Source organism: Paroedura picta, chromosome 16 (assembly GCF_049243985.1).
Source record: "Paroedura picta isolate Pp20150507F chromosome 16, Ppicta_v3.0, whole genome shotgun sequence".
In the NCBI taxonomy this organism is placed as follows: Eukaryota; Metazoa; Chordata; class Lepidosauria; order Squamata; family Gekkonidae; genus Paroedura; species Paroedura picta.
In genome coordinates, this window is record NC_135384.1 from 1730034 (window position 1) to 1758030 (window position 27997).

At 51.9% G+C, this 27997-nt stretch overlaps 1 protein-coding gene across 2 annotated transcripts; it reads left to right on the forward strand.

Annotated features, from left to right (window-relative positions):
• GUCY2D (guanylate cyclase 2D, retinal) lies at positions 1-27648 on the forward strand. Of its 2 annotated transcripts, XM_077314398.1 has the most exons (21): positions 1-280; positions 11158-12078; positions 13310-13608; positions 14134-14488; positions 15097-15181; positions 15318-15414; positions 15766-15873; positions 18971-19054; positions 20164-20244; positions 20415-20591; positions 21819-21975; positions 22703-22852; positions 23784-23932; positions 24034-24197; positions 25141-25333; positions 25733-25907; positions 26260-26358; positions 26581-26675; positions 26953-27038; positions 27135-27264; positions 27511-27648. In XM_077314398.1, the coding sequence occupies exons 2-20, from the start codon at positions 11361-11363 to the stop codon at positions 27220-27222; spliced, it is 3360 nt and encodes a 1119-aa protein (XP_077170513.1). In that variant the 5' UTR covers positions 1-280; positions 11158-11360; the 3' UTR covers positions 27223-27264; positions 27511-27648. The 2 variants fall into 2 exon arrangements, with proteins under 2 accessions (XP_077170513.1, XP_077170514.1); XM_077314399.1 differs by lacking the exon at positions 26953-27038.
• The last annotated feature ends 349 nt before the right edge of the window (positions 27649-27997 follow it).

The following is a 27997-nucleotide window of genomic DNA, read 5'->3' on the forward strand; positions in this document are numbered from 1 at the left end:
CCAGTGGCCAACGGTGCCCCACATTTCCCACGGGGACGATCTGGGCGGGAAGGAGCTCTGTGGTGCTGGGCAGCCCCCTGTTTCTCTAAGCTGGTCTCCTTGAAATGGATGATGGACCCTGGGCTTGATCTTTCGGCTTTTGCCTTTCGTTGGCGTCCCTTCCTCTCCGTTTTTGGTTGGTCTTCTGATTTTTCCTTGCGACGACAAGAAGCAGTCCTCTGGATTTAGGACCTGGAATTACGCTCGGAGACCCTGGAAGCGGTTCACAAGATAGACCCCGGTAAGAGCACGGTGTCTTTGAGGCACAGGGCTTTCTGGCAAGAGTCTCTGGGCCTGTCCTGTGGACTTAGAACGCCCTGTGAGAAAAGGGAGACAGGACTGGGTTTGGGGATCTTTGTCTGTGCTCAGGGAGGTGTTTTGTCCAGGCAGGCCAGGGTCCATGCTAGACGACTTCTCTTCCCTTTTCGCTTTGCCCAGGTTTGCATTTTTATAACAGCATGGATCCACTGTTTGTCTTTAAGCAGGGTGGGAAAAGGAGGGTACAAATGAGTTTGCAGTGGAATATCGGTCTGACTTTTGGTGGGCGAGGAAGGGAGAGATGTGGGTTCAAGTTTCTGTTTCGTCATTGAATTTGCTTGGTCAGACCTAACCTGCAGGGTTGTTGTGAGGATAAAGCGGAGGAAGGGAGATCTCTTTCTGGTGTCCTGAGCTCCTTGAGGGGAAAGGGGGGGGGGAATAAAATGTAGTAGAGAGGTGTATACATCACGGGGGGATTGAGAAGGGAAGAACGTTAACGAGGAACCAGAAAAGCTAGTAATTCAAGATTCAGTTCTCAGAATGGGTGCCGGAAGAAGATGGAGAAGTGGTTCCCACCAGAGGTAGAACCTCTGTTTGGTATGCAGAAGGTCCCAGGTTCAATCCCCGGCCTCTCCAGTTGTGAAAAAGCCAGGCAGGAGGTGATGAGAACCCTCTGAGAAATTGCCACTCTGCCTATGCTCCCCAAAAAGTACGGCACTCCACCAACATCAACAAAATGGTGATCCTTGTCCCTAAATAAGCTTGTCTGTCATCAACCAGAGCTAGGGCTTTCTCGGTCTTGGCCTTTACTTGGTGGAACGAGCTCCCAAACAGCATCAGGGCCTTTCCGGTGCTAAAGCAATTCCGCACAGGGCCTGCAAAAAGGAGCTCTTCCAGCTGGCATTTGGCCAGGACAAGTGAACAAGCCACTGACCAGAGCCCTCGGCCCCTCCACCATCCACCGCACAAACAGAAGAAACAGAATCGCGGGACAGAAAAGCTGAGCTGCTGAATGTTGATTGGGTAACTGCGTTACCCAATAAAAGTTCCTATAAAAGTTATTATTTACCTAAGACAAGCTGTTTATTGTATTGCATTGTCATATGAAAGTTCCTAATGGGAACCGCCCTGAGCCGAAAGGGAGGGTGGTATATAAATACAATATAAATAAAATATATAAAGACTTCTGCCTGACAGCTGCTGCCTGTCTGAATAAACACCCTTGGCCTACCAAAGGTCCAAGGCAGCTTGGTGTGGATTTGGCTTCGGGGTCATGAACAGGGCCTCACGCTCCTGTAGAGTCCGGGAAAGAAAGTCAGAAGTCAAGGAAAGCAAAGGAGGAAAGCGTCTCTCCAGTGGCCACCCGAGGGCTGTAATGTAAATCTATGGGACCAGCTTTCCCCCTTCCTCCCCCAGAATATTTTGATTCTGTCTACTCCCCCCCCCAATAGGTCATGGGGGGGGGGAATGGAGAAGGCATTAAATCAACTCTCACGCCCTGTCAAGCGTTATATAAGCAGCTTTCCCAAGGAGCCGGGTAGCAGGTCGGTTGTGCAAGAGAGATTTACAATGTCTTGTGTTCCGGGAAGCTGTGGGTTAAACCCCAGACCTGCCATTTATTTCCCCCTGCCCCCTGGCCTGCAGGGAGGGCTCCAGAAAAAGATGGAAGTGGGTCCAAGGCGGGTGGAGGAGGCCGGGTGAGCAGTGAAAGGCATTCAGGCCCAACATTCGGCTTCCCCTCTAGATAACAGAGGTAGGGGTCTCTCACCCGGATGGCCCTACAGGCACGATTCCCTGCAAAGGGAAAAGGGCCACATTGAGGTTAGGGCTCGAATGCTTCTTCCCAGAGAGGTGTTCTCTTTATGGGCAAGGGATGTCTTCGGTTGGCTGCCACTGGGTTTTCCACTGGTGAAGATGCCAACGAACCCCTGGCCTTTGACCCAACCTGGGCCAGATGGTTCAAGGATAATCTGGCCAGGTGCAAGAGCCATGCAGGGTCAGCCCTGGTGAGTCCTTGGGTGGAAGACCCCTGGGGAAACGCAGGGCTGCTGTGCAGAGACAGGTGATGGCCAACCGCCTCTGAACCGCTCTTCCCTTGAAGACCGAACCTGTCCAGTGTAAGCTAGCTGCAATTTAACTGGACTTTCTCCCACAGCTGTTCCTTGACACAACTGCATGTCATCCACTAGGTCAGGGTTGGCCAAACTGTGGCCCTCCAGATGTCCGTGGACTACAATTCCCAGGAGCCCCTGCCAGGGCTGGCAGGGGCTCCTGGGAATTGTAGTCCACGGACATCTGGAGAGCCATCATTTTGGCCACCCTTGCACTAGATGATCACCTGTTGTGTTTTCATCTTCCTGGACTCTTCTCCAAAATACAATCATCAGATTAGAAGATCAGATCTCTGGTGGTCAAGAATCTCGTTCATTTCCTTCCCCTGAATCTTTATTCTCCTCTAGGCCAGGTGCCTGTCTTCAACGGCATGATGCAAACCAACATTTCCCCCTCTTTCTATCGCCCGTCCTTAAACGGGGCCATCTTCTCTTCCTCCTTGCGCCTCTTAACATCCTCCCTCGTACATGCTTGTCCTCCTGTCCCCTCTGCCTCGTTCCTTGCACATCCTTCTCCTGAAACCAGGTTTGCTCCCTCTGCTCCTACCCCGCCTGCCTCCTTCCTGAGCCTTATGGCTTCCACGCCTCATAATTTTGAACATTGAGACATAATAAGGCTTCCATATACCCCTAAAAGCTTCTGCGGAGGCCGGGTGAAGGGAAGCAGCACTGTTCTAGCCCTTGGTGCCTGCAAATCTCGTTAGAGCCGAGTCCTGCGGCCCCACAGAGAACAACAAACGTTTCAGGACACGAGCTTCATCGGACATTAAGTTTCCGCATATTTTACCCCTGCGAGAGGGATGGGGCACTGCGTTTTCTGGCCAGCTGGTAAAGTTACAGAACCTGCGTCCATTGTATTCCCTCTGCGCAGTTTCTTTCAGCCCCCTCCACCCTCCCACTACCGAGCACTGGATTTTTGCCAAGGTTTTAAGGGAGGCGGGAGTGGCGTATGAGCTTGCTGAGCTTACAGGTGCGGCAGTGTGATGCGGGGATTCTGATGGCTGTAATGTGTTTATTTACTAAATAAGGCACAGTAATCCCTGGTTCAGGTACAGCTCCTGAGGGGCAAAGGAGGCCAGGGAAGAGTCGTCAGACGCCAGAAACCTGCAATACTAGAAAACTTCAAGTTCAGGAGAGAGGGGAGCCATTTCCCCCTCCTGAGACCCCGTAGAGCAGCGGTAGTCAACCTGTGGTCCTCCAGATGTCCATGGACTACAATTCCCATGAGCCCCTGCCAGCAAACGCCCCTGCCAGCAAACAAGAGGACCAATTCTTGGAAGAAGCCATGTCACAAGACAGAACGTCTCTCTTGCTTCCTTATTCCCAACGGCGTCCTCCTTGCTTTGTCTCACGAGAGAAAATCTCTCTTGATGGTGATCAAACGGTTTCCAGGCTGCATAATGTCCTAAGGTGGCAAAACAGGGGTAAAATGTGCATTTCTAGGGAAGCGTTCTTTCTGGGTCGCAGCGAAACATTTGAGGCATTTGGAGATTGCTGTGCTCTGCAAGTTTATAGGGAAACACATTTGAATGTCTTTTTTCCCCCTGCCACATCCACACCATCCTTAGTTGTGGCCCTCTTGGTCAGTGTGGCTGCAGCCCTTTTATTCAGGAGAGCAAACCCTACTTCTGGTTCTTTCCAAATTGCATAAAGCTGAGTGCTCTGCGCCCCCCCCCCAAAAAAAAACACAGGAGAAGAAAGAAACCTGGATGCACGATGTAGTGGACCCTGGAGACATCACAGAATAGCTTAAATGTTCATTAGTAAAATGATAAAATCTTTTGCCTCTTCAGGCCCATCTCCCAGTGTTCTGTGTGCTGTCAAATGTCAGCAGGGCCCTTCCACTTTCTCCTGATAGCCAGCGGGGTGTCATGGTTAAGAGCGGTGGTGGAGAACCAGGTTTGATTCCCCACTCGTCCTCATGTAGCCAGCTGGGTGGCCTTGGGCTAGTCACAGTACTCTGAGGGCTGTTTTTGCAGCGCAGTTCTCGCAGAGCTCTCTCAGCCCCACCTGCCTCACAGGGCGCCTGTTGTGGGAGAGAGAGGAAGGACAATTATGACAAGTGTAAGAGGGATATAGGATTCTTACTTCACCAGGTAGGCCAGTTTTCTGCCCCAAGCATTTTCCCCCCTGTTCTAATCAAGATAATTACTTCCAATTTCAGATCCTAGACTCATCAAAGACTGGTACAGTCCAGGATGAATTTTATGAATTGATGCTCTTGGGTGTATAATTTGGGTGCGGTTTGTTTTATGTTTTCTGCGGGTAGAGGAGGCAGATGTGGCACCCCCACCCAGCTCGTATCTGGAGCATGTGAAAATGTTTGCAGTTGTTCCTTTGGCCAGCTCAAGGGCCACCAATTCTTCAGGTAGGGCAGGTTGGGGTGGAGGTAGGGCAGGTTGGGGTGAAGGTCCCAACTTCTGAGCCATGATTCCTGAGGCCACTTCGCTTGGTTCATGAATATGCAGTTCAAAAGAGTTTGATGGACCAGTTTTTGATGGGCTTTTTGAAAAGTTTGTCCACTAGATGGCAACCAGTTCCCAAAGATGTCCCCATCTGCTCCCCGTTCCTTTCCTCTGTGGTTTAGTGATTTGGCAAATGGCCTCTTTTCACTCTGGCAAAATTTGTGGGGAACCCTGAGAAACAACGTAGTTCCCTTTGGTGTGTGCTGTTGTTTTTGAGACTGAGCTTCTCCCAGGAAATTCAGAAGTGACACAGTTTGTCCAAATTTGACTGAGCAAGTGTGCCTGCAAGTGGAAGCTCGTGCCTTGAATAAATCTTAGTTGGTCTTAATGGTGCCTGATTGGACTCAGATTTTGTTGTCTAGAAGTTGCAGCTGTTATCATGAGATCATCTACATATGTCAGCAGCCCAAATACCCCCAGGGGTTGCCAATGTCATAAGTCCTTGGCCTCTGAATATGACAGGAGACTCAATAAACCCTTGGGGGCAAGACAGTCCAGTGTGGATGCAGCTCGGGGCCAGCGTCTGGGTCTTCCCACTGGAAAGTCAACAAGTCTCAGCTGCCTGATGGTGCGGGTTTGAGTTTTGAATTGCCCTCAAATCCTGCATCCACCTCCATTTAGGAAGAGTCCTTGGGGTGGTGTGCTTTACTGCCAGAATAGGAGTGTTATATGGGGACGGGGACACTTCTAAGTCTATTCCCGTTTGATAACTGGCTTCAGCCCCTTTCTTCCTCCCTTGCACAGGGCCCAAACCTCCCTGAAAACTAATTCGGTCTGGGGTAGCGTCGTTTGCCCTTCACAGCCTGCAAAGCTGTTTAAGACTATGCCAATCTAGGATTGGCAGCCAATGTCTGGCGCCCTACAGGAGATCAGGGTCAGGGAAATGAGGGGCATTGGCATTACAAGTGATGTCACTTCTGGAGAAAACCAGAAGAGATGCCGTATCGCTCCAGGAGTCGTCAGAAACTCTGTGGCAAAAGCCATCATAGTGGAAGGTCTGGTATATCTGGGGCCCAGACAAAATGTGCTCAGGAAAAGTACCGACAAGTCTAAAAAGACAGACTGCATAGTTAATAACTCAAGACAAGGAAGTCATAGAATGCGAAAAAAGGTTTCTTTTTAAAAGGGGTAGGTTCCTCTGATCCAAGGTGAACAGAAAAGATTCTGGCATAACGAATGTAAGGTGACAATAAGGCAAAGAGAATCTGAGGAGTGGATGCTTGTGAACATTAAGAGAAACAATAAGTGTTTCTTCAAGTACATCAGGACTAGGAAGGGAGCTGGGCCATCACTGGATGACTGCAGAACAAAAAGGATCGCTTAAGGGTGGTGGGGAGATGACAGAGAAGCTGAATGAATTCTACGCATCTCCTTTGAGCATGGAAAATGTGGCGTACATACCCAAACCAAAGGCATTGTCTTTAGGAAAAGTGCCTGAAGAACTGAGTCAGATTCAGATGACGAGACACGATGTTCCCGGACTGCTAGGCAAACCAAAAATTAAGATGCCTGTGGGTCCAGGTGGCGTACACCTGCAGGTTTTGAAAGAATGGAACTGCTGATCTAATTAAAATCCACCTCGGCTGCGTGATTGGAAAATAGCAAATTTTACCCAGAAGGGTCCAGCGGACATCTAAGGAATTACAGGCCGGTTAACTTAATAGCAGTTCCAGCTAAAATCAGTAGAAAATGTTATTAAAAAGCTAAATCCAAGAGCAGTAGCACTTTTATTTTTAGAGAGCAAGAAGATGTTCTGACTCTCGAAAACTCTAAGGTGCTGCTGGTGTCGTATCCAGCTGATCATCACAGCTACCCTCTAAAACTGTTATTAAAGGGGATTAATCAACACATTGGGAACAAAGTCTGCTGGGGGGGGGGAGATCTGCATGGCTTCTGCAAAAGACAGGGCTGTCTCCTGAACTTCTCGGGGTTCTTTGAGCAGGCAAACAAACCAGTGCTTTGCAGGGTGAACTCTAGGGCGTTGCATTTCTGCTGAGCTCACCCACTCCCCCAAACACCCCTCCTCAGGCTGTGCTCCCAATTTCCAAACCCTGTTAGCAATCCCACCAGAGAGTATGGATTAACAGAGAATTCCTGCAGTTGTGGTGTCCCCCAAGGACTGATAAGACCAGTGCTAATAAAGTGGTTCATAAATTATTTGGAACCGGGGATGAGCGTTGTAGCAGCCGAGTCTCAAGACTACGCCAGCATATTCAATAGGGTCTTTGGCTTGAGGTGGGGAGGAAAAGACATCTTGGGGTTTAGGCAGAAACCCTTGACCCAGTGTGTGGCCCTGGTGAAAAGGGCAAACTCCATGCTAGGAACCATTCGGAAAGGGGCTGAAAATAAAACTGCCAACGTTGTAATGTCCTTGTATCATTCTGCAGAGCAGCCTCACTTGGACTATTATGTGCAGCTCCAATAGCTGTAACTCGAAAAGAACATTGCAGACCTGGGCAAAACAAATCAAGGGAGGGCAACCAAGTTAATTAGGAGATTGGAGAACCTTCTCCGCAAGAAATGGTTGGAGGATCTGGGTCTTTCCAGTCTAGAAAAAAAGGCAGATAAGGGAAAACATGCCAGAGGTGTATACAGTTATGCATGGTGCAGAGAAAGAGGGTAAAATGTGCCTTTTCCTGTCCAGATGTATAGAGTCAAGGTGATGGAAGGATGTCTCTATAGACGGACCATTAAGTAGCTCTAGAAGGCCCCTTTCTTATCAGTTGGTTGTATTTATTTGCTTAAAACCAATGGGTACCACATCCCCAAAAAGCAATATGTACTCTGAAATGCAGAGATTAAACTATATGTGTTCAATAAGAGTAGCAATAATCATATCAAATTGTCTCTGTCGCAGCAAACATGACAGAATACTTTTGTAGTGAAGTTTACAAACCCCCCAAACATTGCCCCTGCCTGAAGTATTTTTTTAAATACTAGCTCATGGAGCAAAAAACAAATCTTGCGTGCATCCCTCAACAGTGATCAAAAGCATCTTTCAAAACATCTGGTTTTAGGAACATTATATAAGGGACAATAAAGTTCCCAGTTTCTCTCTTCCCACAAATTAAAAGAAACCAAAAAAATGTTCTGGATGGAATTTTAGATTATTTTCCTTCTCAGTAACTAGACAGTTGTGGTTTGAGTCTTTGTGAAGGTCACCAGCATTTAGACCTACAAACTAAGAAAGTTCTAGTTTATGGATGGGGCAGAAGATTTAGCGTAACCGTAGCTTTGTTGCTTTTATTACTCTGTTGACTAAGGACAGAGCTAAAACACGAGCCCCTAGACAGGATGTAAAATGTGCTGGGTTTTTAATTTTGTTTTGCTGATCTTTTCCATTGCCTCAAGTACAGATTCACCCTCATGGCTCCCCGTAATGGGGTGGGAATAAGCTAATTGAGAGCCCCTTTAAGGTATCCGGCAAATCCAAAAATCAGAAAAAGTATTCAGAGCTCTTATTTATTAAACCTCCTCTCTCCTTCCCGGCCTTTTGGGGTGGGAGCTTGTACAACCGTATAAAATATTTAAGAACAAGGAGAAAATGGCTAGCAACAACGCATATAAGTGCATATATGGCAGGAAGGAGGCGAGTTATATGCTTTTCACAGTCCCTCACCCCAGATGGTGGAGGAGTTGTTTTCAAAGCCTCTCATGATGATCTAAAATGTGCCCTGGTTCATGGCCTGTGGAGAAAATTTGTGGCCAGAGGAGCCAAATTCCCCTCCCCTCAAAATTCCCCTCAGAAGACGGCAGCTGGGCCTTGAAGGGTCTGCCTCCTAATTGGCTGGTAGGAATGCCAGTCTCAGAACTTGGCTTTCTCCAGTGTGGTTATACCCTATTGTGTGGACTTGTGCAACAGCTGGAAAAATAGCTTATCCTGCAAATAGTTTGCAATGATTCAGGAAAGGGGGCGACTGGGTAGGGAGAGTCACCACCTCAGGTTTATTGGCCAATATTCTCCTGAGGGGAATATTCCTCCCCTCTCCCAAACAGGATCCACCAGGCTCTGGAATGCAAACCAGATCCAGCTGCTGAGTTAGCATCCCTCAGAGAAATTAATCAGATGCATCGATGCACAACTAATGGTCCGTTTTTGTAGGGTTGAGGCCTGGGTCTAAGAAACCCTTTTAAGGATCACTCAAACGAAGCTCCGTCTCCACTGACCACGTTCCCACAGCACAGCTAGGGTGGAACATGTATACGCATCTGCAAAATTGAACCCGGGCTTTATTTCTAAGCTGAGAGTTCATACAGCCCAGAAAACGAGATGTTGGGGGAGAGAGTGGGGTGCTTGTGATTAAACGATATTGATTTAGGATTTGGACTAGGAATTATTGGCCTATTGGCCAATATTAGATTAGGACATTCCGATCTCTGCTCAGCCCTGAAGTTGGGATCAATTGGGATAATTTCTTACATGGTGGACAATTGATCCTAATGGTGCTACTATAGTGTTATAGTGTTATAGCACTTATAGCGCTATAGCACTCAGTTTGTATTGTTAAAACTCGCCAAAACCTCAGAGGCAAGCTCACACGGCAAAAAAGGGAAGTGTGACAGGCAGAAATGGCAGGAAAAAATCCATTAGCAACCAGGTACTAAAGCAGAATGCAAAGTCGGTTTGAAAAACCTGTATGGGACCTTGGCCCAGTTGCTCCCTCTTTGAACTAGCCTACCTGGCAAGGTGGTTGTTATGGAAAAATAGGGAAGGCTGTAGTTTAATGGGGAAAGAACCGGATACAAATTTAACGGAACTAGAAATGGGATTACAGTCTTGGCCTTGGACACCCTAAATGCACAGAGGCTATTTGTTGCTGATATCTGGCAAAACATGTATTTTCAGTCTGAGGAAACAGATGTGGGAACGAATCCACAGTTGTCATTATTTCGTCTTGCTTTGTTGGAAGTTTTCTCCTAACATTCGCCTCCATGACGAAACGAAGAAGGAACCTTCCAAGGAAACAGGACAAAATAATGGCGTCTGTGGTTGAGTTCTCCAAGCTCCACCTAGAGTTTTGACAAACCATTTCTGCAGAAGATGGTAGACGGAGAAAACCAGGAAGTCTGTGGTAGGGGTGAGGAACGCTGTTGAGGTGGACCATGGACCTTGGTCCAGGAAGATCAGAATGGCGTAAAATACTTAGAGGTGCCAGCTCTGGGTTGAGGATACCTGAAAAATTTGGGTCTCCGTGTATTTTTCGACCCAGAGTTGGCATCTCTAGCACCCCCAGAGGTGACCTGCTTGGCACACCTGGGGACGTGAAAGCCATCCTTCTGATTCATGTCTAATTGGATCTGGCAGCTGAGGCCAAAGGTCAATCTTGTTTTAATTCAGCGGTAAGATTAGGATTTGCACGATGGGGCAGTTTGCTGGAAGCATGAGCAGGACAGGGGTTTGACTAATACCAGCAAAGGCTGATGGGATGGGGTGGACTTAGGCCAAAGAGTTTGTCCTCTCCTGCTGTGACCCCGTGTGTGGGTGTGAAGGGAGGCAGAATTCCTTTTTGTTGCAGCCTTTAGATGCTTTCTGGACACACCTCAGCTCCCCAACTCCCCCCAAACCCTTCCCCAACTGGACATGTGACCCAGAAGTGACATCAGCATGTCTGAGGGGGTGTGAAGCTCTGGTTTGTTTTTTTTGCAAAACTCTATGGTTAGAAGTTAATTCTACCATAGAGTTTTGCCCAAAAGCCAGAGTGTCATCCCTGATGTACCCATGTCGCTTTTGGGTGATGTCAGCTAGTGGCGGTGTTCCTCCCCTCTCTTGGAAAGTGCCACATTCTGGCAGCACCAGTAGACCTGGAACTTCTAGGCCCCAACCTTTGAAGAAGAGTTGAGTTTTATATCCCACTTTTCACTACCTGAAGGAGTCAAAGTGGCTTACAATCATCTCTCCCCACAACAGCACCCTGTGAGATAGGCGGGGCTGAGAGAACTTTGAGAGAAATTGCTCAGGGAGAACAGCTCTATCCCAGAACCACGAGGCAACATGAGGGGAAGTCTGACTCCAGGGGCGCCTTTAAGACCCACCAAGTTTTATTCCTGGTATAATCTTTGTCTGTATCTGACAAACTGTGCTAGCACACGGACGTTCGTATCTTGAGTCGGCCTTAAAGGTGCACCTGGATTCAAACTTTATTCCAGGGCTTAAAATGGACAAAGTTAGGTAAAAATAGACCACGTAATCAAGAAATCCCGGGATCGTTTGCTTGCTGTTTTCCCGCTGCCTCGACATCCCCCTCCCACGGAAGCCTGAAGTTTCCCTTTTCTCTCTTTTCCAGGGCCGTTCTCCCTTCTCCTTTCCTGACGGTGCATGGTAGACCAGGTGAGCCAGGCTGATGGAAGCCAAAGGTCCTACGTTGGCTGAAGACCTCGGGGCCTGTCCACTGAGGAACTAAAAGCTCTGGGGGCTGTGCCTTCTCCCCTCCCCCCTCCCCTCCCCTGCCTCTTCCTCCACCGCATCCTCCCCCGGCCCCACAGAAACATGAGCCCAGCCTGGTACGGCTTCCGCAGTTTCTTACTCCAGCTTTCCAACCATCCGAGGTGGAGCTGTCCCCGGGGTTCTCGCTGGCGTGTCCTCCTCCTTTGGCTCCTGTTACTTTGTTTGCCCGGCGGTGTCCACTTGGGGACCTTCAAGGTGGGGGTGGTGGGACCCTGGAAGTGCGACACCGTCTACGCCAAGGCCTACCCGGACCTGGCAGCCAAGCTGGCCGTGTCCCGCATCAACAACGACCCAACGGTGAACCAGGCGTACTGGTTTGACTACGTCCTGCTCAACGAAGACTGTGAGACTTCTCAGGCCTTGCTGGGCTTTGTGAACGTAGAACGCTACGCCTCTGGCTTCATAGGCCCGGTCAACCCGGCGCTCTGCGAGGCGGCCGGTTGGTTGGGCCATGCCTGGAACAAGCCCGTTTTCTCCTGGTCTTGCTTGAGTGACAACGCCGCGGTGGAGCGGTACGGCACCTTTATCCGGGCGTTGCCCCAGAGCTCAGCCGTGATCTACACTGTGCTCAAGTACTTTCAGTGGGCCCACGTGGCCATCGTGAGCTCCAAAGAGGACTTCTGGGTGGAGGTGAGCCACTCCCTCGCCCACGCCCTGCGCAACTTTGGCCTCCCCATCGGCGTGCTGAGCACGATGGAGAAGGATCCCGACGGGGTGCAGGATACCCTCTGCAAGATACAAAGGGCTCACGACATACGAGGTAGGCCGGGTGAGCACATCGGTATGGACGTCGCCCTCAAAGGCGCTCCTCCTGTTTGGAAGATAGCCGAGCTAGGCTTGGTGGCTGGGGATCTCTTGTTGGGATTAGGACCCACCTCCAGAGCTCAAATACCAGCCCCCCTGGAGAAAAGGACTGCTTCAGAAGCGGGAATTGGCAAAAGTCTGGAGCAGGGGTAGTCAAACTGCGGCCCTCCAGATGTCCATGGACTACAATTCCCAGGAGCCCCCTGCCAGCGAATGCTGGCAGGGGCTTCTGGGAATTGTAGTCCATGGCGCTGGCAGGGGCTTCTGGGAATTGTAGTCCATGGACATCTGGAGGGCCGCAGTTTGACTACCCCTGGTCTGGAGTCTAGTTGTCTCAAACATCTGGCAGCAGAAAGGGGTGGGGAGGAAATCCAGAACTTCTGGGTTTTGCATGTGGAGGAGGAAAAAGCTCGGTGTGAATTGCAGGCTGGGGAGAGGACTTCCTCCGTCTTCCCTTGGGCTCCCATTTGCGGCTGGGAAATTCCTGGAGATTTGAAGGGGGTGCCTGTGGAGGAGGGGATCTGGGGAGGGGTTTTGAATCTTAGGGTGCTTAAGGTCCCTTTGGACTCAGGCTTCTCCTAGCAACTGCGCATGTGTCTGCAGTTGACCCGGAAGAGATGGGTTAAATGAAGTTTGTTCTGTTTATTAAATCAAATTGAGTCTAGGGTTGTGCGGTTTGGCCGCTTCGGCGATCACCGAAGCCCGAGGGTCACCTAGTCCAACCCCCTGCAGCATGCAGGAAACCCCCAACTCCCTGCCCACCCACAGGGACCAAACTGTGGTGCAGACAAAACAGAGAAGAGATTCCCCCCCCCCCCCAACTCAGAAAAGGGCTGAGGGTGAGAAATAGGAGCTCTTCTTTCCCCTACCGCGGGGCCCCCATCCACTGTGGGTGACCCCGTCTACAGGCTTAAATTAGCCATTGTGTATAACAACTGTTGCCAGTCCACCCCTCCTACACTAACTTAATCTAGTCCCTGAGCCTTCAGAAAGTTTGTGAGTTTGGCACTGGTCAAGATCTCTGCAGAATGAGCAGACAGTGGTGCGTGGCCAAGTGCCCGAGACACAGAACGGCAAGAATCCAGCAAGGGACGATGGGCCTTCTGCCATTCTTCTTTAGTGACATCCTTTCCTTCTTCTCTCCTTCCTCCTCCTCCTCCTCTTTCCCCCGGCCCTCTTGTGTCCAGTGATCATCATGTGCATGCACTCTGCCCTGCTGGGTGGCCAGGAGGAGAAACTCTTACTGGAGAAGGCCGAGGAGCTGGACATGATCGACGGGACCTACGTCTTCCTCCCCTACGACGCCCTGACTTACAGCATGCCCTACGAGGAGACCTTCACCATCCTGGAGGAAAACAGCAAACTGCGCCTGGCCTATGACGCCGTGCTCACGGTCACCATCGACTCCCCGGGAAACTCCTTCCGGCAGGCCATCCGGGACGCTCAGCATCAAAGGGAACTCCCCAGACACCTTAACGCTGACCAGGTGCAGTTGCCGGGGGGTGGGGAACGCGGGAGAGGAAGGCTCAGAATGTACCAGGCTCACCGTGCCAGGATATTGGAGTGATGTGGTACATACAATCGGATCCTGTCAGCACTCTGGCTGCCACATTCGGCACCCACTGTAGCTTCTGGACAGTCTTCAAGGGCCGGGTCACACAGAGCACCTTGCAGTAGTCTAGTCTAGATGTTATCAGGGTAACCCATTAGTGGCAAAACCTTTTCTCCCCAGGAAGGGATGCAGCTTCCTCACTGGCACAGGCTACTGAAAGACATCTCTGGCCACTGCTGCCACCGGTTTATCCCACGGGAGGAGTGGGTTCAGGAGCTCCCCCTAGCTACAAACCTTCTTCTTTAGCAGGAAGACATCCCATCCGGAACGGAAGATAGCCCACTCCCCATGTCAGACCCTTCCCCCACAAGTCACGCTTCCCTTTTCTCAGCGTTACATTTGGGGTGCAGAACCCAGGTCCCCCTTTACCATGCGTCTCGCTTGCCTTTCTCTCTGCAGGTCCATCCCCTGTTTGGGACCATCTTCAACTCCATCTACTTCCTGGCCAAGGCCGTGGACCTCGCTCAGCGGTCTGGGCAGTGGGTGATGGGCTCCTCCATCGCTGAACACGCCAAGGACTTCAAGTTCGACGGCTTCAGCCAGATCCTCGTGGTCAACGAAGACGGAGACGCCGAGCTCCCCTACATCATCTTGGACACGGACGGCAAGGGCAGCCGCCTTTGGCCCACCTACAAGGTCGACGTGGCGGCTCGCACCCTCCGCCACGTGGGCCACACCGTTCACTGGCCTCACAGTTCGATGCCCAACACGGATTCCAGCTGCTGGTTTGACTCGGTCGCCATCTGCACCGGAGGTGAGTCCTGGGAGGGGGAGGCGAGGGCAAACGGCATCCCTCCGTTGGTTAGACCAGGGGTAGTCAACCTGTGGTCCTCCAGATGTCCATGGACTACAATTCCCATGAGCCCCTGCCAGCGTTGCTGGCAGGGGCTCATGGGAATTGTGGTCCATGGACATCTGGAGGACCACAGGTTGACTACCCCTGGGTAAGGCCTCTGGCGTCCGGCTCTTTTTATTGATCCATCCACGGGAATACCTCTGGGAACGCATCTCAGGGGGGTCTCCAGTGCTGTGGTCCTGGGTGCTACTGCACCCGCCAGCAGCTCTCTGGGTGCCCACCAAGTGGGTTGGGCCAGATGGTGCTCTTCATCGGCAGGACGATCTGGTTGGTTATGCCGATTGCAATGACAGTGTTTCTTCAGCTTCTGCCACCACAATGTTCGCCTTGTCTGACCCTGCTGTTTCCCAATGTATTTTTAGTTAGCTGTTTGCTGCTTTTGGGCTTTCTCTCTGCGTGGGGCTCTGCCTCCGGCTGTAGGAGGAGAACAGTGAGCTGCATGCTCAGAACGTGGGTTAAGGGAAAGCCCTCCGTGGCACTAATGCTCTCTTTTTGTTTCCATCTAGGGGTGGATGCCAGTTACATAGTCCTCCTGTTCATCTTGGTCATTTTCTTGGTCATGCTTGGGATTTTTCTCACTTTCTATATCCGGTGAGTCAGCCAAGCAGAGGCCGTGATTAGGAATTTGGGGTCAGCTGCCAGGAGCCATTGGGATCCCGCGACGTGCTCCTTTAAGTCGGTCCGGCAGCTTTCGGTTCCTGGATTCTGTCTGTTTTGACCCCTGCAGGCGCTACATTCAGCATGCCCAGTTAATGAAGGGACCCAACAAGATGATTCTCACCATGGATGACTTGACCTTCATTAGCATGCAGAGTAGCAAGAAGGTGGGCTCATGGGGGTGTACATTTGGGGGGGGGCAAAAGGGTTGCGGCTGATTCTGGGTGGGAGGAGGGTCCGTTCCAACGGAGCAGAACCAGGGAAGGGCAGCAAAAGAGCACGGCCACACCACAAGCCTGAAGGAAGGGTGGTATGTATGAAAACAAAGGGGGGAGGGAGCGAGGACGAATCCTGGCCATCAGACGTGGGAGGCCCAATCAAAGGCATTGGGGGATGGATGTGGGGGGCCACGGGCTCTGCCAAAAGCAAAACATCCTAGATCACAATGTCTCCCGTTGTCAGTCAAGAGAAAGTTGGCCCAGAGTCCCCCAGTGACCTCTTCTCTCGCCTCCCTCCAGAAAGTGGACGACAGCCACTCGAGTCTCGCCGGAAGGAGCAATTCGGACATGAAGAGCCTCAAGAGCGTGGCGGCCAACGCGGAGAACAGCAACATCGCAGTGAACGAGGTAAGGCCGTGTCCCGCCCCACTGGATGCTCCCCACTGCTTTCCTCCTTCTCAATGACTGGTTGTGTGGGGAGAGGGGTGGCTGGGAAGGGAGGAGCGCTGGGTAGGGAAATACTTGAAAATTTTGGGAAGGGCAGGACTTGGGAAGGGGAGAGACCTCAACAGGGTGCTGTGCTATAGAGCCCAACCCCCAAAGTGGCCATTTTCTCTCTGGGTGATCTCAAGCTTCCACCTGGAGGCTGGCAACCATAGAAGGGAGGTTCTTCCGGTAGATGGGCCTTCATGCCTCCAGCTCTGTGGAAAGGATCCAGTGTGGCATCGTGGTGGGTTAAGAGCAGTGGGGTCTGTTCTGGAGAACTGGGTTTGATTCCCCACTCCTCCTTCACACGGAGCCTGCTGGGTGACCTTGGGCCAGTCACAGTTCTCTCAGAACTCCTTAAAAGCTGTTGTAAAAACAAACTCCTCCTTTTTCTCTCCGAAGAGGTGAAGGGGGGGGGTCCCCTCTTCTTCAGGAGGCACTTTTGAGTGGGTTTGAATGGCAGCCATCTTTTAACGGGGGGAATTTGGTGCTCGCTATTTTGTTTTTGGTTTTGAATGGGGGGAGAGGGGGGGAGATTGCTTTGAACTGTTGTAAGCCCCCACGAACCATGAGTTTGTGCAAGATATAAACGTTTTGATAAAGTAGAATAAATAAATATGAGCCTTGAACGATACCCACCAGACTTCCCTGCTCATGCGGTCTGTTCCTTTACCACTTCCCGGTTTGCACTTCTCCCTTTTAGAGGCCTTGCAAAATAAAAACCAGCCTGTCCCCCTGGGCTCCCCGCTTTCCCTACATTGCCTAGTCTTCTCCCATCCCCAGCAGCAGTTCTTCTTGTGAAGGGCACCAGTTGCCAGGGGCTCAGTAGCAGGGAGTGTTAGGGGGACAGCCCCAAAGTGGATCAGAGGGACACGCCCAGCCTGGTCTCTGCTTAGGAGGGCCTCACGTGATCTCCTTCTTTCTCAGTCCCTATCGGCATCCTCAGTACGGCTTTGCTTGCTGCTCCCTTGTGACTTTTCCTGCTCTCTGCCCCTTTCCTGGCTGCTTCTGCACGGATCTTTCCCCTCTGCCTTGGCTTCCCAAGCACAGCACTATTCTGGGGTGCAGAGACGCAAGGTCGTCAACCTCTGGCTATCTGCTTATGAGGTTTTGGCCGTCCTTGGAACCCACGCATTTTAAAACCTGGTTTGAACGCACGTGGAAGTGCCTTGTACTGGATCAGACTCGTAGTCTGTCAGCTGCCATCGAGTGACCCCTGACACTTGGCACACGACGGTACCAAATAACCATGGCAGGAGACAGAGGGCCAACAGACAGGTCTTGACGCTGCCAAGCAGATGCTCTACCACCGAGTCACAGCCTTGAGCTGCCGGCTTTTTGGAAACCTGACCTGGGATTAAGACGCAGAGTTATGGCAATTGTCACTGGCAGGTGGGCCGCCTGCAGGGTGCTGGTCCAAGATCAAAAACAAATCACAATCCAATTAATAGCAGGCTGGAGATTACAACATTTTTGAAAAAGAAGTGGGGTGATAAGCGGAGAGGAAAAATCCAGGTCGTTCATTTTGAAGGCTTGTTCTCACCTGTTTCTCTGTATGGAATGCCGGGGGTCAAGTTGATATTTGTTGGTTGAGCCCTCATTCCTCCAAGTAAGAACCCCCAAACAAAACATGCTGGGAAGCAGAGAAGTGTCGTGATTTGGAGAGTCAGACTAGGATCTGAACGACACGGGTTCAGATCCTCACTCTGCCATGGAAGCTGGCTGGGTGGCCTTGGGCCAATCACACATCTATACCTTGCAGGGTTGTTGTAAGGATAAATGGAGGCCACTTTGGATCCCCCTGGGGGAGAAAGGTGGTGTAGAAATGAAGTAAATAAAACAAAAATGGTGTTTCTCCATGGGAAATTCCGAATTTCAGCATTCTTCCTAGCAAGATTCAAAGACCCCTTATTTGTTTGTTTGTTTAGTCGTTACGTTTATATTCTGCCCTTCCCCTAAAGCCCAGGGCGAAGGGTAAACAAATTACTGGATGTCCTGTGTATTAACAATTTTGGAGAAAAAGGGCCATGCGTGAGGTGTAAAGTCAAATAAAGCCAAATAGGGTCGTTTACCTTGTCTTGGTGCCAGCCGCTCCCCTATTGGTGGTTGCTAGGAAACAGGGAAATGGCAGCTCCCTTCCTCCTCTAGAAACGGTTGCTAGGCAAACAGGACCTGTGCTTCTCATCCTTCTTTCTTAGTCCTGGAGCCTGCAGCATCCTGTCCTGTCTTCTGGGCCAATTACTGACCAAAGAGCAGGGAGACAATTGCTCTTCACAGCTCTACGGTGGCAGCACAGGGTCACGTGGGGATTCACAAGTCTGTCATAACTCCCATGTCCCCTGCCCCAACTTCCTTGTGAGCTTGATCACAGCTTCTGCATTTTCATCTCTGCCTGTGCATCAGCCTTCTCCTGCTTGGGCGATGCCTCCCCTTATCCCCGTAGTTCTCCGCAAAAGAAACCCAACTGGCTCTCCTCCACAGAGTGATCTCTGAGGATCTGTAACAATTCCACAGCTCTGGGTACAAAAACAGAAGAGAATTTTACTAGATGGCCGGCAGTGCTTGGTCCTGGCACCACTTGGCCATAACCAGCCATATAACAGCTGAAAAGTGGAACTAAAGGGTTTTTTCCTTCAAGGATCGTATCAAAATAGCAGTATAACAAGGGAATATCACCCACATCACAACTCCACCGAGATATAACAGCTTCAACCCCTAATTTCTATGCATAGATGTGCGGGGACCCCTCCCCTATTTGGCAATAGTATTCTCTGACCAGGAGACCCCTACCTCTTCATTTTTCAGTATTGGAAGGGAAAGGCACTCTATGCATGCGCAGGGGAACCGCCACTGACCTCCACTTCATGGGGCGGGCTTTGAAAGGGAGCCTTGGATACCTTGAGGTGCTGGCTGCTGCTGCTGACCTCCTCTCCCCCCCCCTCAATTCCAGGCTTCCCCCCCAGCCCTTCCCTCTGCTACCAGCGTCACGTTTTGACCGCTTGCCTCCTGCTGTCCTTAGGCCGAGGAGAAGCAAAAAATGTCAAGCCACGTCCCCTTGCTCCTCCTCTTGTTTAACAGCCAAGGCATTGTAGCTGCTGTCCAGGTAAGTCCTGTCCGGCAAAAAGGCCCGCAAGGTGTGCTTTTTGCCTGTTCGCTGTGCCTCTACCTTTCTCGGTCTTCTCCCCCCTCCCCCCGCCCCACCTCATGCACTGGATGGCCATCCTTTGTTCTTCGTCCGGCCTTCTTCCTCTCTTGTGTGCTTTAAAGTGGGACATGAGCTATGGCAGTTTGCATTCTTCTGTTCCCCAGCTCTCCTTCTTCTTGCCTTAGACCAGGGGTAGTCAAACTGCGGCCCTCCAGATGTCCATGGACTACAATTCCCAGGAGCCCCTGGGGCTCATGGGAATTGTAGTCCATAGACATCTGGAGGGCCACAGTTTGGCTTCCCGTGCTTTAGGCCTAGTGAACGTTCATCAAGTTCATGCATTGGGGGTCCTGCGAATCAAGCCTCTGGGGCTCAGGGCTGGGACGTTTCTGAATTCTGCCCCAGGGAGGGAACTTGATGGGTGGAAGTTTTAGCCCTGCATAGTCACAGGGAGGATGCAGCTACGTTTCTTTCAGGTATTTAGTCTGTGTACATCCTGCCTTTCCGTGCGGGAACTCCGAATGGCATAGCTAGACTCTTGAATGTCCCTTCTTCAGGGACGCACAAGATGCTGCTAAAGGTCGTTCTTGCCACTTCTGAAGAGATGAGGTCTTAGCATGCTGCAAGATTACATCAGGGCCCTGAAAGGTAGAGGGAAGACACACCCGAAAAGAATGGGATGGGTCTCCGGGGTGAATTTTTGAATGCTGCAGGGAGGGGAGACGAGTCCAGCCAGGTGTGCCCTAGCAGGTGATCAGGTGCATCGAGCACAACGTTTTGGGGGCGGCGAAGCTGAGAATGTAGGAGAGCTACGTTTGTTGCCTTACAGACCGCCAGGCCCCCTGCCTCCTGAATTTCCTTTCGGGGATTGAGAGTTCCCAAATGGCTTCGCTCTCCCAGCCTCGACCGATCCCCTCCGCTGCTTTGTTGATTTCTTGCTTCCTTAAAAAAGAAATCAACATACCGCTTTCTCTTCCCTCGTGGCCTTTTTGGATAGAGCGGGAGGGGGGAGACGGTGTATGTGTCTCTCTTGGTCCACTGATGCTCTCTGCTCCTTCCTCCCCTAGGGTGACTGGGTGTGGCTGAAGAAATTCCCAGGGGATAAGCACACCGAGATCAGGCCTGCCACCAAAACAGTGTTTTGCAAGGTAAGTCTTGCATTGTTCCGGGTGGTCAACGGAAGCCATCCCTGCTCCCTGGGTGGAACAATAAATCCTTTGCAATGCCCCCAGACTGGCCACTAGGGCCCCTGCTTGGAGCGCCCTCCTCCAGGGGCCACGGTCTTTCTCCTGCCATCTCCCCTTGGCCTCGTCTCTAGCTCCGGGATCTGCGCCATGAAAACGTCAACCTGTTCTTGGGCTTCTTCCACGACTGTGGGATCTTCGCCATCGTCTCGGAGCACTGCTCCCGTGGGAGCCTCGAGGATCTCATCTACAACGAGGACATGAAGCTGGACTGGATGTTCAAGTCGTCTTTGCTGCTGGACCTTATCAAGGTGCTTGAGGAGAGAGGAAGGGTGGGAGGTCCAGCGATCAGTTTTGGGGCCCTGGGAAGGGATATGTCTCATAGGGATCCAGGGCAATCTGCTCATGTGGTGTGTGGGAGGATGCCACTGGTGGGAACACAGAGGAAGCCGCCTGTTATGGAGAGGTGCTCCAGAGTGGGAGGGCCACCCCTCTCTTGCCTTGAAGTGGCCCCAAGTCAGTGGTGATTCAACGGTGCTTTCCACCCCCACATTATTGTTCCTGCAGAGTACAGGAGATCTGTTTATGTAGCAAGCGTGCCAGTAGCAGGTATGTTCTGAAGGTTTAGGCAGCATTTGTTTGAGCTATCAGCGTGGAGAATCTGCAGCAGAAGGGATCTGTTCTGCTAGGAATCCTTTTGTAGGTGTGCCTCCTCTCTGGAGCCTGGCAGGGGAAGAGATCATCTCAGAGTCTGTTATCCACAAATGCTGTCTTTATTCACTCATACTTTGGAGATTGGTTTTGATTATGTCCAGGAGAGACTCTGTGTGTGTGTGTGTGTGTGTGTGTGCGCGTGTAAACAGACAGACAAATAAATACATATTTTTATTTATTTACCAGTTGACAACATTACAGGACTGTGCATGGTAAAATCAGAACCATAAATAACAGCCTTACATTCTATAGGTCGCTAATATTAATTCCCTGTGGGGTTTTTCAGAGTCTAGAGGGGTCTCTGGCGGTGGGTATTTCGAGTGTGGGGTCAATGTCATTGCCTGGCCTCTGCCATGTGTGAGTTCCTGGAAGAAGGGTGTGTGTGTGTGTGTGTGTGTGTGTGTGTGTGTGTGTGTGTGTGATGACAGGGCAGTCTTTCTCTACCAGCGTTCTTGATGGTTTCCCAAATGGGTGAGGGTCAAATTTTGTACATAGGTTTTAAATTTGTTCAACATTGATTGTGTGATATGACCGCATATGGTTAGGTCAACCCATTCCCCTCTTCCAAAATGGCCCATGATGGTCCTGGAGGGGCTGGGAAGGGGAGGAGCCCCGGGTGGGCGTGTCTACCGCTCTGCTTCCCAACTATATTCTGCACAATTGGGCTCCTTCTGGGCTTTCTCAAGGCCTGGAGAATGTTTCAGGGGGTTCTCAGCAGTGAATTAATTGAGAAGGGCTGTGATAGGGGAGGGAGGCACGGTGGGGAGGCCAGAGGAATCCAATGGGGCTGTCATCAGGCTTCTCCATCTCTCCGGCTTCTCCAGGGGATGAAATACCTGCACCACAGGGAAGTGGTCCACGGGCGGCTGAAGTCTCGGAACTGTGTGGTGGACGGCCGCTTCGTCCTGAAGGTCACAGACCACGGCTACAACCAGCTGCTTGAGTCTCAGAGGATCCCCCGAGACAAGCCCAAAGCCGAGGGTTAGTAAGGAGAAGGAGCCGAGGGAGGGCTTAGGTCGGCTTGTTCCTTCCGGGTGGGAAATATTGAACAACGCCATATTTGACCTCTAGTGATGCCAAACTGGTGAGATTCGCAGTGAGGGGCTCCTGAGCCAGATCTAGGATGCCGTAGCCAAAGCTGCCCCTTAGGATTTAGAGACAACAGGGGTGTGTGGGGGTGGGGGGATATCCAATCCTTCCCCCACTTGTTAGCTGAGTCTAGAGCAGCTCCGGGGTTCTACCGTCAGGCCCGGGAGCAGCTCCCAGGCTCCACCACAGGTGCACTCGAACCCAGAGCAGCCGATGATGTACCATGCAGGAGACCCAGGGCTTCTTTTTTAAAAATTGGGTGGCGTTTAAATCCCTAATATATTTTTAAAGATTTTTGCGCAAACCTTGGGTGTGGTCCCCTAAGTTTGCAACAAAATTTGTTCCGTGTCAGCGTGGCCCTGATCTGCAGATTTAAATATCCGCAGGTTGGGCCATGCTTGACTAGAAGAAGGAGGGGGAAACGGCAGCTTCCGTTGGCAGAGGAGTCTTTCCTGGACGGAAAGAGGCCTCATATTCCTTTCCACAAACGGAATCTTTCTCCACCCACAGAAGGGGACCCGAGCTTTGCAAAGGGGCCACGGGAGCGAAAGAAAACACATATAGAGGGTGACAAGTTTGAGGCAAGTGCTTGAGTTTTGTGTTCCCTTTCCCCTCCTAGACCGGTTCTGGACAGCCCCCGAACTACTGCGGGACATGTCGCTGGAACGGAGAGGCACGTTTCGGGGAGACGTCTACAGCATTTCGATAATCATGCAGGAAGTCATATGCCGCGCAGCCCCCTACTGCATGCTGGATATGTCTCCTGAAGGTATGCAGAGGGCAGGGGTGAGCGGTAGGATCACAGTGCAGCCTCAGCGCGCTGATGCGGCAAATTCCCCACTTCGGCACACAAGGGTGGCTTCAAAGGAAGCATCGGTTGTCGGAAATGGACAGGGTTGTGAGAGTGTGGCCATGGCGTGTATGAATCTCAGGGTGCCGCACATGGTCCTGAGTGCAGAGCTATCAAACTACCCGTGACGCATCCCACCTTCATCCAGCCATAGCTTGACTTGGTGATCAGACTTATTATATCATGGCTGTCTTGAATGAGGAGGGTCCAGCGGTGCCTTCCAGTGACGGACGAATTTGTAGCCAGTGAGCTGAGAGTAGATGGAGGCTGCTCTGAGCGAACTGAGCTGCTGTCATTTTGATTTGGCTGCACCGGGGATCTGAAAGGTGGTGTGGGCTGGCAAAGGTTGTGTGTGTTTGGAGGGGAACGAGGCTGGCTGAACTACGCTGATTCTCTGTTGTCCTTAACGAAACTGGCCTAGAACGGTCCTTGGTTGTATGAAGCAGGCAGCTGGGTCTTCATGAGGACTCGGTGCTGCTGGGATGAGCAATGCGGTCTTACTGAAGCGGGTGCCAAGCTTTGTTGAGAAGCAAAAGAGCAAAGGACTCAGACAAAGTGGAATGGGGCATCTCAGCGGCTGGGAAGCAAACTGAGCTGGACGACCCCCCTTCTGTGCCGACAGGGGCTGCTTGGCTTAGAACTGGCCAGAGGCCATGATGGCAGCTCGAGCATTGACTCTGACATGGGATGTGGCAATAAACAAGCCAGTTGGCCAGGTCTGAACACAGCCCCTGCCCCCAGAACTCAGCTTGCTCCGGGCCGTCTGTGGGCCAGCTGGGATGTCCTTTGCAAGTTAAAGGAGCAGAGGGACAAATGAGGCAGATCCAAGCGACTGTTTTTGTCTGGGCAGAGATCATCCAGAAAGTGGAGCGGCCACCCCCCCTTTGCCGCCCCTCCGTTTCGGTAGACCAGGCGCCCATGGAGTGCATACAGCTGATGAAGCAGTGCTGGAGTGAGCAGCCCGAAAGACGGCCGAACATCGATCAGATCTTTGACCAGGTGAGTCCCGGCCAGGGGGAAGGTTCCTAGGAGACGGGACGCCAGGACTCCCAGGCGAGAGGGCTGCCCCCTCTGACACTCCCCGCTCCCCTCTCCCTCAGTTTAAGAGCATCAACAAGGGTCGGAAGACGAACATCATCGACTCCATGTTGCGCATGTTAGAGCAGTACTCCAGCAACTTGGAGGACTTGATCCGGGAGAGAACGGAAGAGCTGGAGATTGAGAAGCAGAAAACGGACCGGCTACTGACGCAAATGCTTCCCCCGTAAGTCTGTTTCGGGAGCTGGCGTGTGGGGAATCTGCAGGGCGTGTCCCGGCGACACAATCAGGACTAGAAGCTGCCTGCAAAGGCAGGAAGGGGGCCCGGGGAACGGAGTCTGGGCTGGGGGCCCCTTGGCGGTTCCATCTGGCGGATCGTCCAGCTGCAGAAGAGGTGACAGTTCTGCATCTCCTCCTGGGTTACCAGCCAGTACTGGGCTTCCTGTTTCGGGAGAGGGGGGCCAGGAAGATGGGGAGGCACTGGCATTGCATAATAGGTGACGTCACTTCTGAGGAAAACCAGAAGTGATGTTAGGTCGCTCAAGGGATCGCTGGGAACTCCATGGAAAAACTGTCATAGCAGCAGACCTTGCAACCCTGGGTTCTGCCTGGACTGGCCCCGGAGGATTTCGGCAGCCCCCGGGGGTTCCAGGGTGACTCTCCATCTGTGGCAAAGTGGAAAACTGGAATGGTGATCTTTGAGAGCACTTTGAGGCTTCCCGTTTAAATTCCAAAGGTGCCTAAAGGTAAAGGTATCCCCTGTGCAAGCACCGAGTCATGTCTGACCCTTGGGGTGACGCCCTCCAGCATTTTCATGGCAGACTCAATACGGGGTGGTTTGCCAGTGCCTTCCCCAGTCATTACCGTTTACCCCTCAGCAAGCTGGGTACTCATTTTACCGACCTCGGAAGGATGGAAGGCTGAGTCAACCTTGAGCCGGCTGCTGGGATTGAACTCCCAGCCTCATGGGCAAAGCTTTCAGATGGCTTGCCTTACCACTCTGCGCCACAAGAGGCTCTTAAGGTGCCTATGGGCTTGAAAAGGCTGCGGACCGCTGAGACAAATCCTGTCCCTAGAAGCAAATCACACTGTGCAACTTCCATTCACCCCCAGCCTTCCAGACGGGTAAGGAGGCTGGCTAATACCACTTCTGCTTGCGATCCCTCCAGGTCAGTCGCTGAGGCCCTGAAGACGGGGGCTCCAGTGGAGCCGGAGTATTTCGAAGAGGTGACCCTGTACTTCAGCGACATCGTGGGCTTCACCACCATTTCAGCCATGAGCGAGCCCATCGAGGTGGTTGACCTTCTCAACGATCTTTACACCCTCTTTGACGCCATCATCGGCTCCCACGATGTCTATAAGGTGCCCTCATCAGTCCTCTTGACCATCCTTATGCTGGAAGCCAGAAGGTGGGGAGAGGGACAGATACTGGGGAGGGAAGGGTGGACGCTGAGTATGACCAACCACACATCCGCTTGTGAAGTTTCTGGACAGGGCTGGTTCCAGGTTTGGGGGGCCCTTGAGCAGACAGTGCCTGGAGCCCTTATACCCCCATTACTGGCTCCTCATGCGCTCATTTTTGCATTCCCACATGCCTGTGTGGTTCATCAGAGAAGGAGCCGCCTCCATACCAACCTCCCTGGGTTCTCCCTGGTGTCTTTTCCCTCCAAGGCTCCGCTAGCCTCCCAGGTCCCTAACAGCATTGGGCTCTGCCGCCATTCCCATCCCTCCTCTCCAAGATGGCCGCTCTTTTGCCAATAGGTGGAGACCATTGGCGATGCTTACATGGTGGCCTCAGGACTTCCCAAGCGCAATGCCAACCGGCATGCGGCTGAGATCGCCAACATGTCACTGGACATCCTCAGCGCCGTCGGGACCTTCAGGATGCGCCACATGCCAGAGTTGCCCGTACGGATCCGCATCGGCCTGCATTCAGGTAATCTACAGGGCAGGCTGGCTTGCCTTGGGAGGGGAGCTTGGATGCTCACAACGTGAAAGAACAAGGGTTGCCAACTCCGAATGGGGAGCCTTCTGGGGATTTGGGAGCAGTGCCTGCAGGGGGGAGAATCAGAGGAGGGATTTCGCCAAGAAACTATGGTGTGCCATAGAGAATGCCTGCTGGAGCAGCCATTTCCTCCAGGGGAACTAATCTCTCTGGTCTGGAAGTCAGTGATTACTCTGGAAGATCTGCAAGCATCAGCTGAAGGTTGGAAACAGGAGACAGTGTGGTTAAATGAGAGGTGTGGCCTTAAGAAGTCATGGCCACACGTGGCTGTTCTCCTTGACAGGGCCTTGCGTGGCTGGTGTGGTGGGGCTGACGATGCCACGATACTGTCTGTTTGGAGATACGGTCAACACAGCCTCCCGGATGGAGTCCACAGGCCTGCGTGAGTAACCCTGATTCCGAGTGGGTGGAAGTTTGTGCTTGGCAGGCAGCCCCGCCTCCAGAAGTGCTTCCATCTGAACTTGAGCTAGAGTTTCCCAAATTCCAGTTGCTGCAGCGCTCTGGCCCTCAGGCTTCTATCACTTCAGAGGAATCTCGACTTGTGCTTGCATGCCCAAAACGGCACCTTTCACCCTCACATCCCCCCCCTTTGTTGCCTCTGCAGCTTATCGAATCCACGTCAACATACGTACAGTACAGATCCTGCATTCGCTCAAAGAAGGCTTCAGGCTGGAGATCCGGGGCAAGACAGAGCTCAAGGTATCTCCTCCCTACACCCTGTTTCCTTCAAGCTCCGCTGCTTTCTCTGCCCAAGGTGCCATCCACTAAACTGGAACACGATCCTTGTCTCCAGAGGGCTTTGGAGGACAAATGGCCTGCCTCAGTTACAGTAGGATGCTAAAAGGCTCACGCCAGCGTATTTGACATGTTTTGGTCTCTTGGAGCTCCTGCATTGGGCCCGCGCAAAGGCTTGAATTGTAGGGCCAATTGGCATGGTCTTCCCCACCAATAATTAACCGCCCTCTTTTCTCTTTAGGGGAAAGGTGTGGAAGACACCTATTGGCTGACAGGCCGAGAGGGATTTCACAAGCCCATACCGACACCTCCTGACTTGCTGGGAGGGTAAGAGGAGCATTCCCTTCAGGAACAGAATGGGGGCAGCCGTGGTGGGAGTCACAAATCACTTGATGACCCTCCTGTTTCTTCTCTCTGCTGCAGGGTGACCAGCCATGGGATCAGTCTGACAGAGATTCCAGAAGACCGGAAGAAGAAGTTGCAGAAAGCACGTCCAGGGCAAGCAATCTAGCTCGAGAGGGGCTGTGTGATATGAGGCCAGGGTGAGGTGGAGGTGAGCCGGGCTGGGGGGATGAAGGGTACCCTGTTAGCTGTCTCCGAAAGAAGCAGCATTAATGGGAAGCCCCTGGGTATTTAAAAACAAAAACTGGTAGATGAGACGGATGAATTGTGTCTTTGATCACTCCCACCATAAGCGAATGCTGTGGGTGCTGCCGGGAGCTCTGGGCCCTGGCAGCAGCCCTGTGTTGGACACTGGCTTTTTTGAGAAGAGCTAACCTCATTACTCTTGTCTAACCAGTGCAAACAACAGCTGATACCAGTGGCCTGCTGGAGCTTTATGACCAACTCTGATGGAGCCCTTCATGCACAGAGGAGGCCGGTAGACAAGAGAGACCCCGTGGAAGGAGGATGGATCAGGACTGGGCCGCTTGAGGGGCCCCCAAGCCTCCATTGCTCACAGCCATCTTGCACGAATCTAAGCCGGCCAATCCTTTTCTACTACTCTTTTTTTGGGTTCTCGGCCGTGACGTTGGGATTTCTACCAGTCTAGGATTCACCGTTCACTTTCCAAGCAACCAAAGAAATAAAGGCCAGCTGCATGCTGGGACTTTGGCTAGTCGGGGTTTGCCGTGCGGACCAGGATAGAAAAAACATATGGAAGCTGGGACTCCACTGAGTCATATTTTGGGCCCTTTTGTACTTTTATCCATAGAGTCAAGTGCATGATGGGACTTACCAATCCAAATACTCTGCTCCGTTATCTGCTTCGCCCTGGAAGGGCTTAC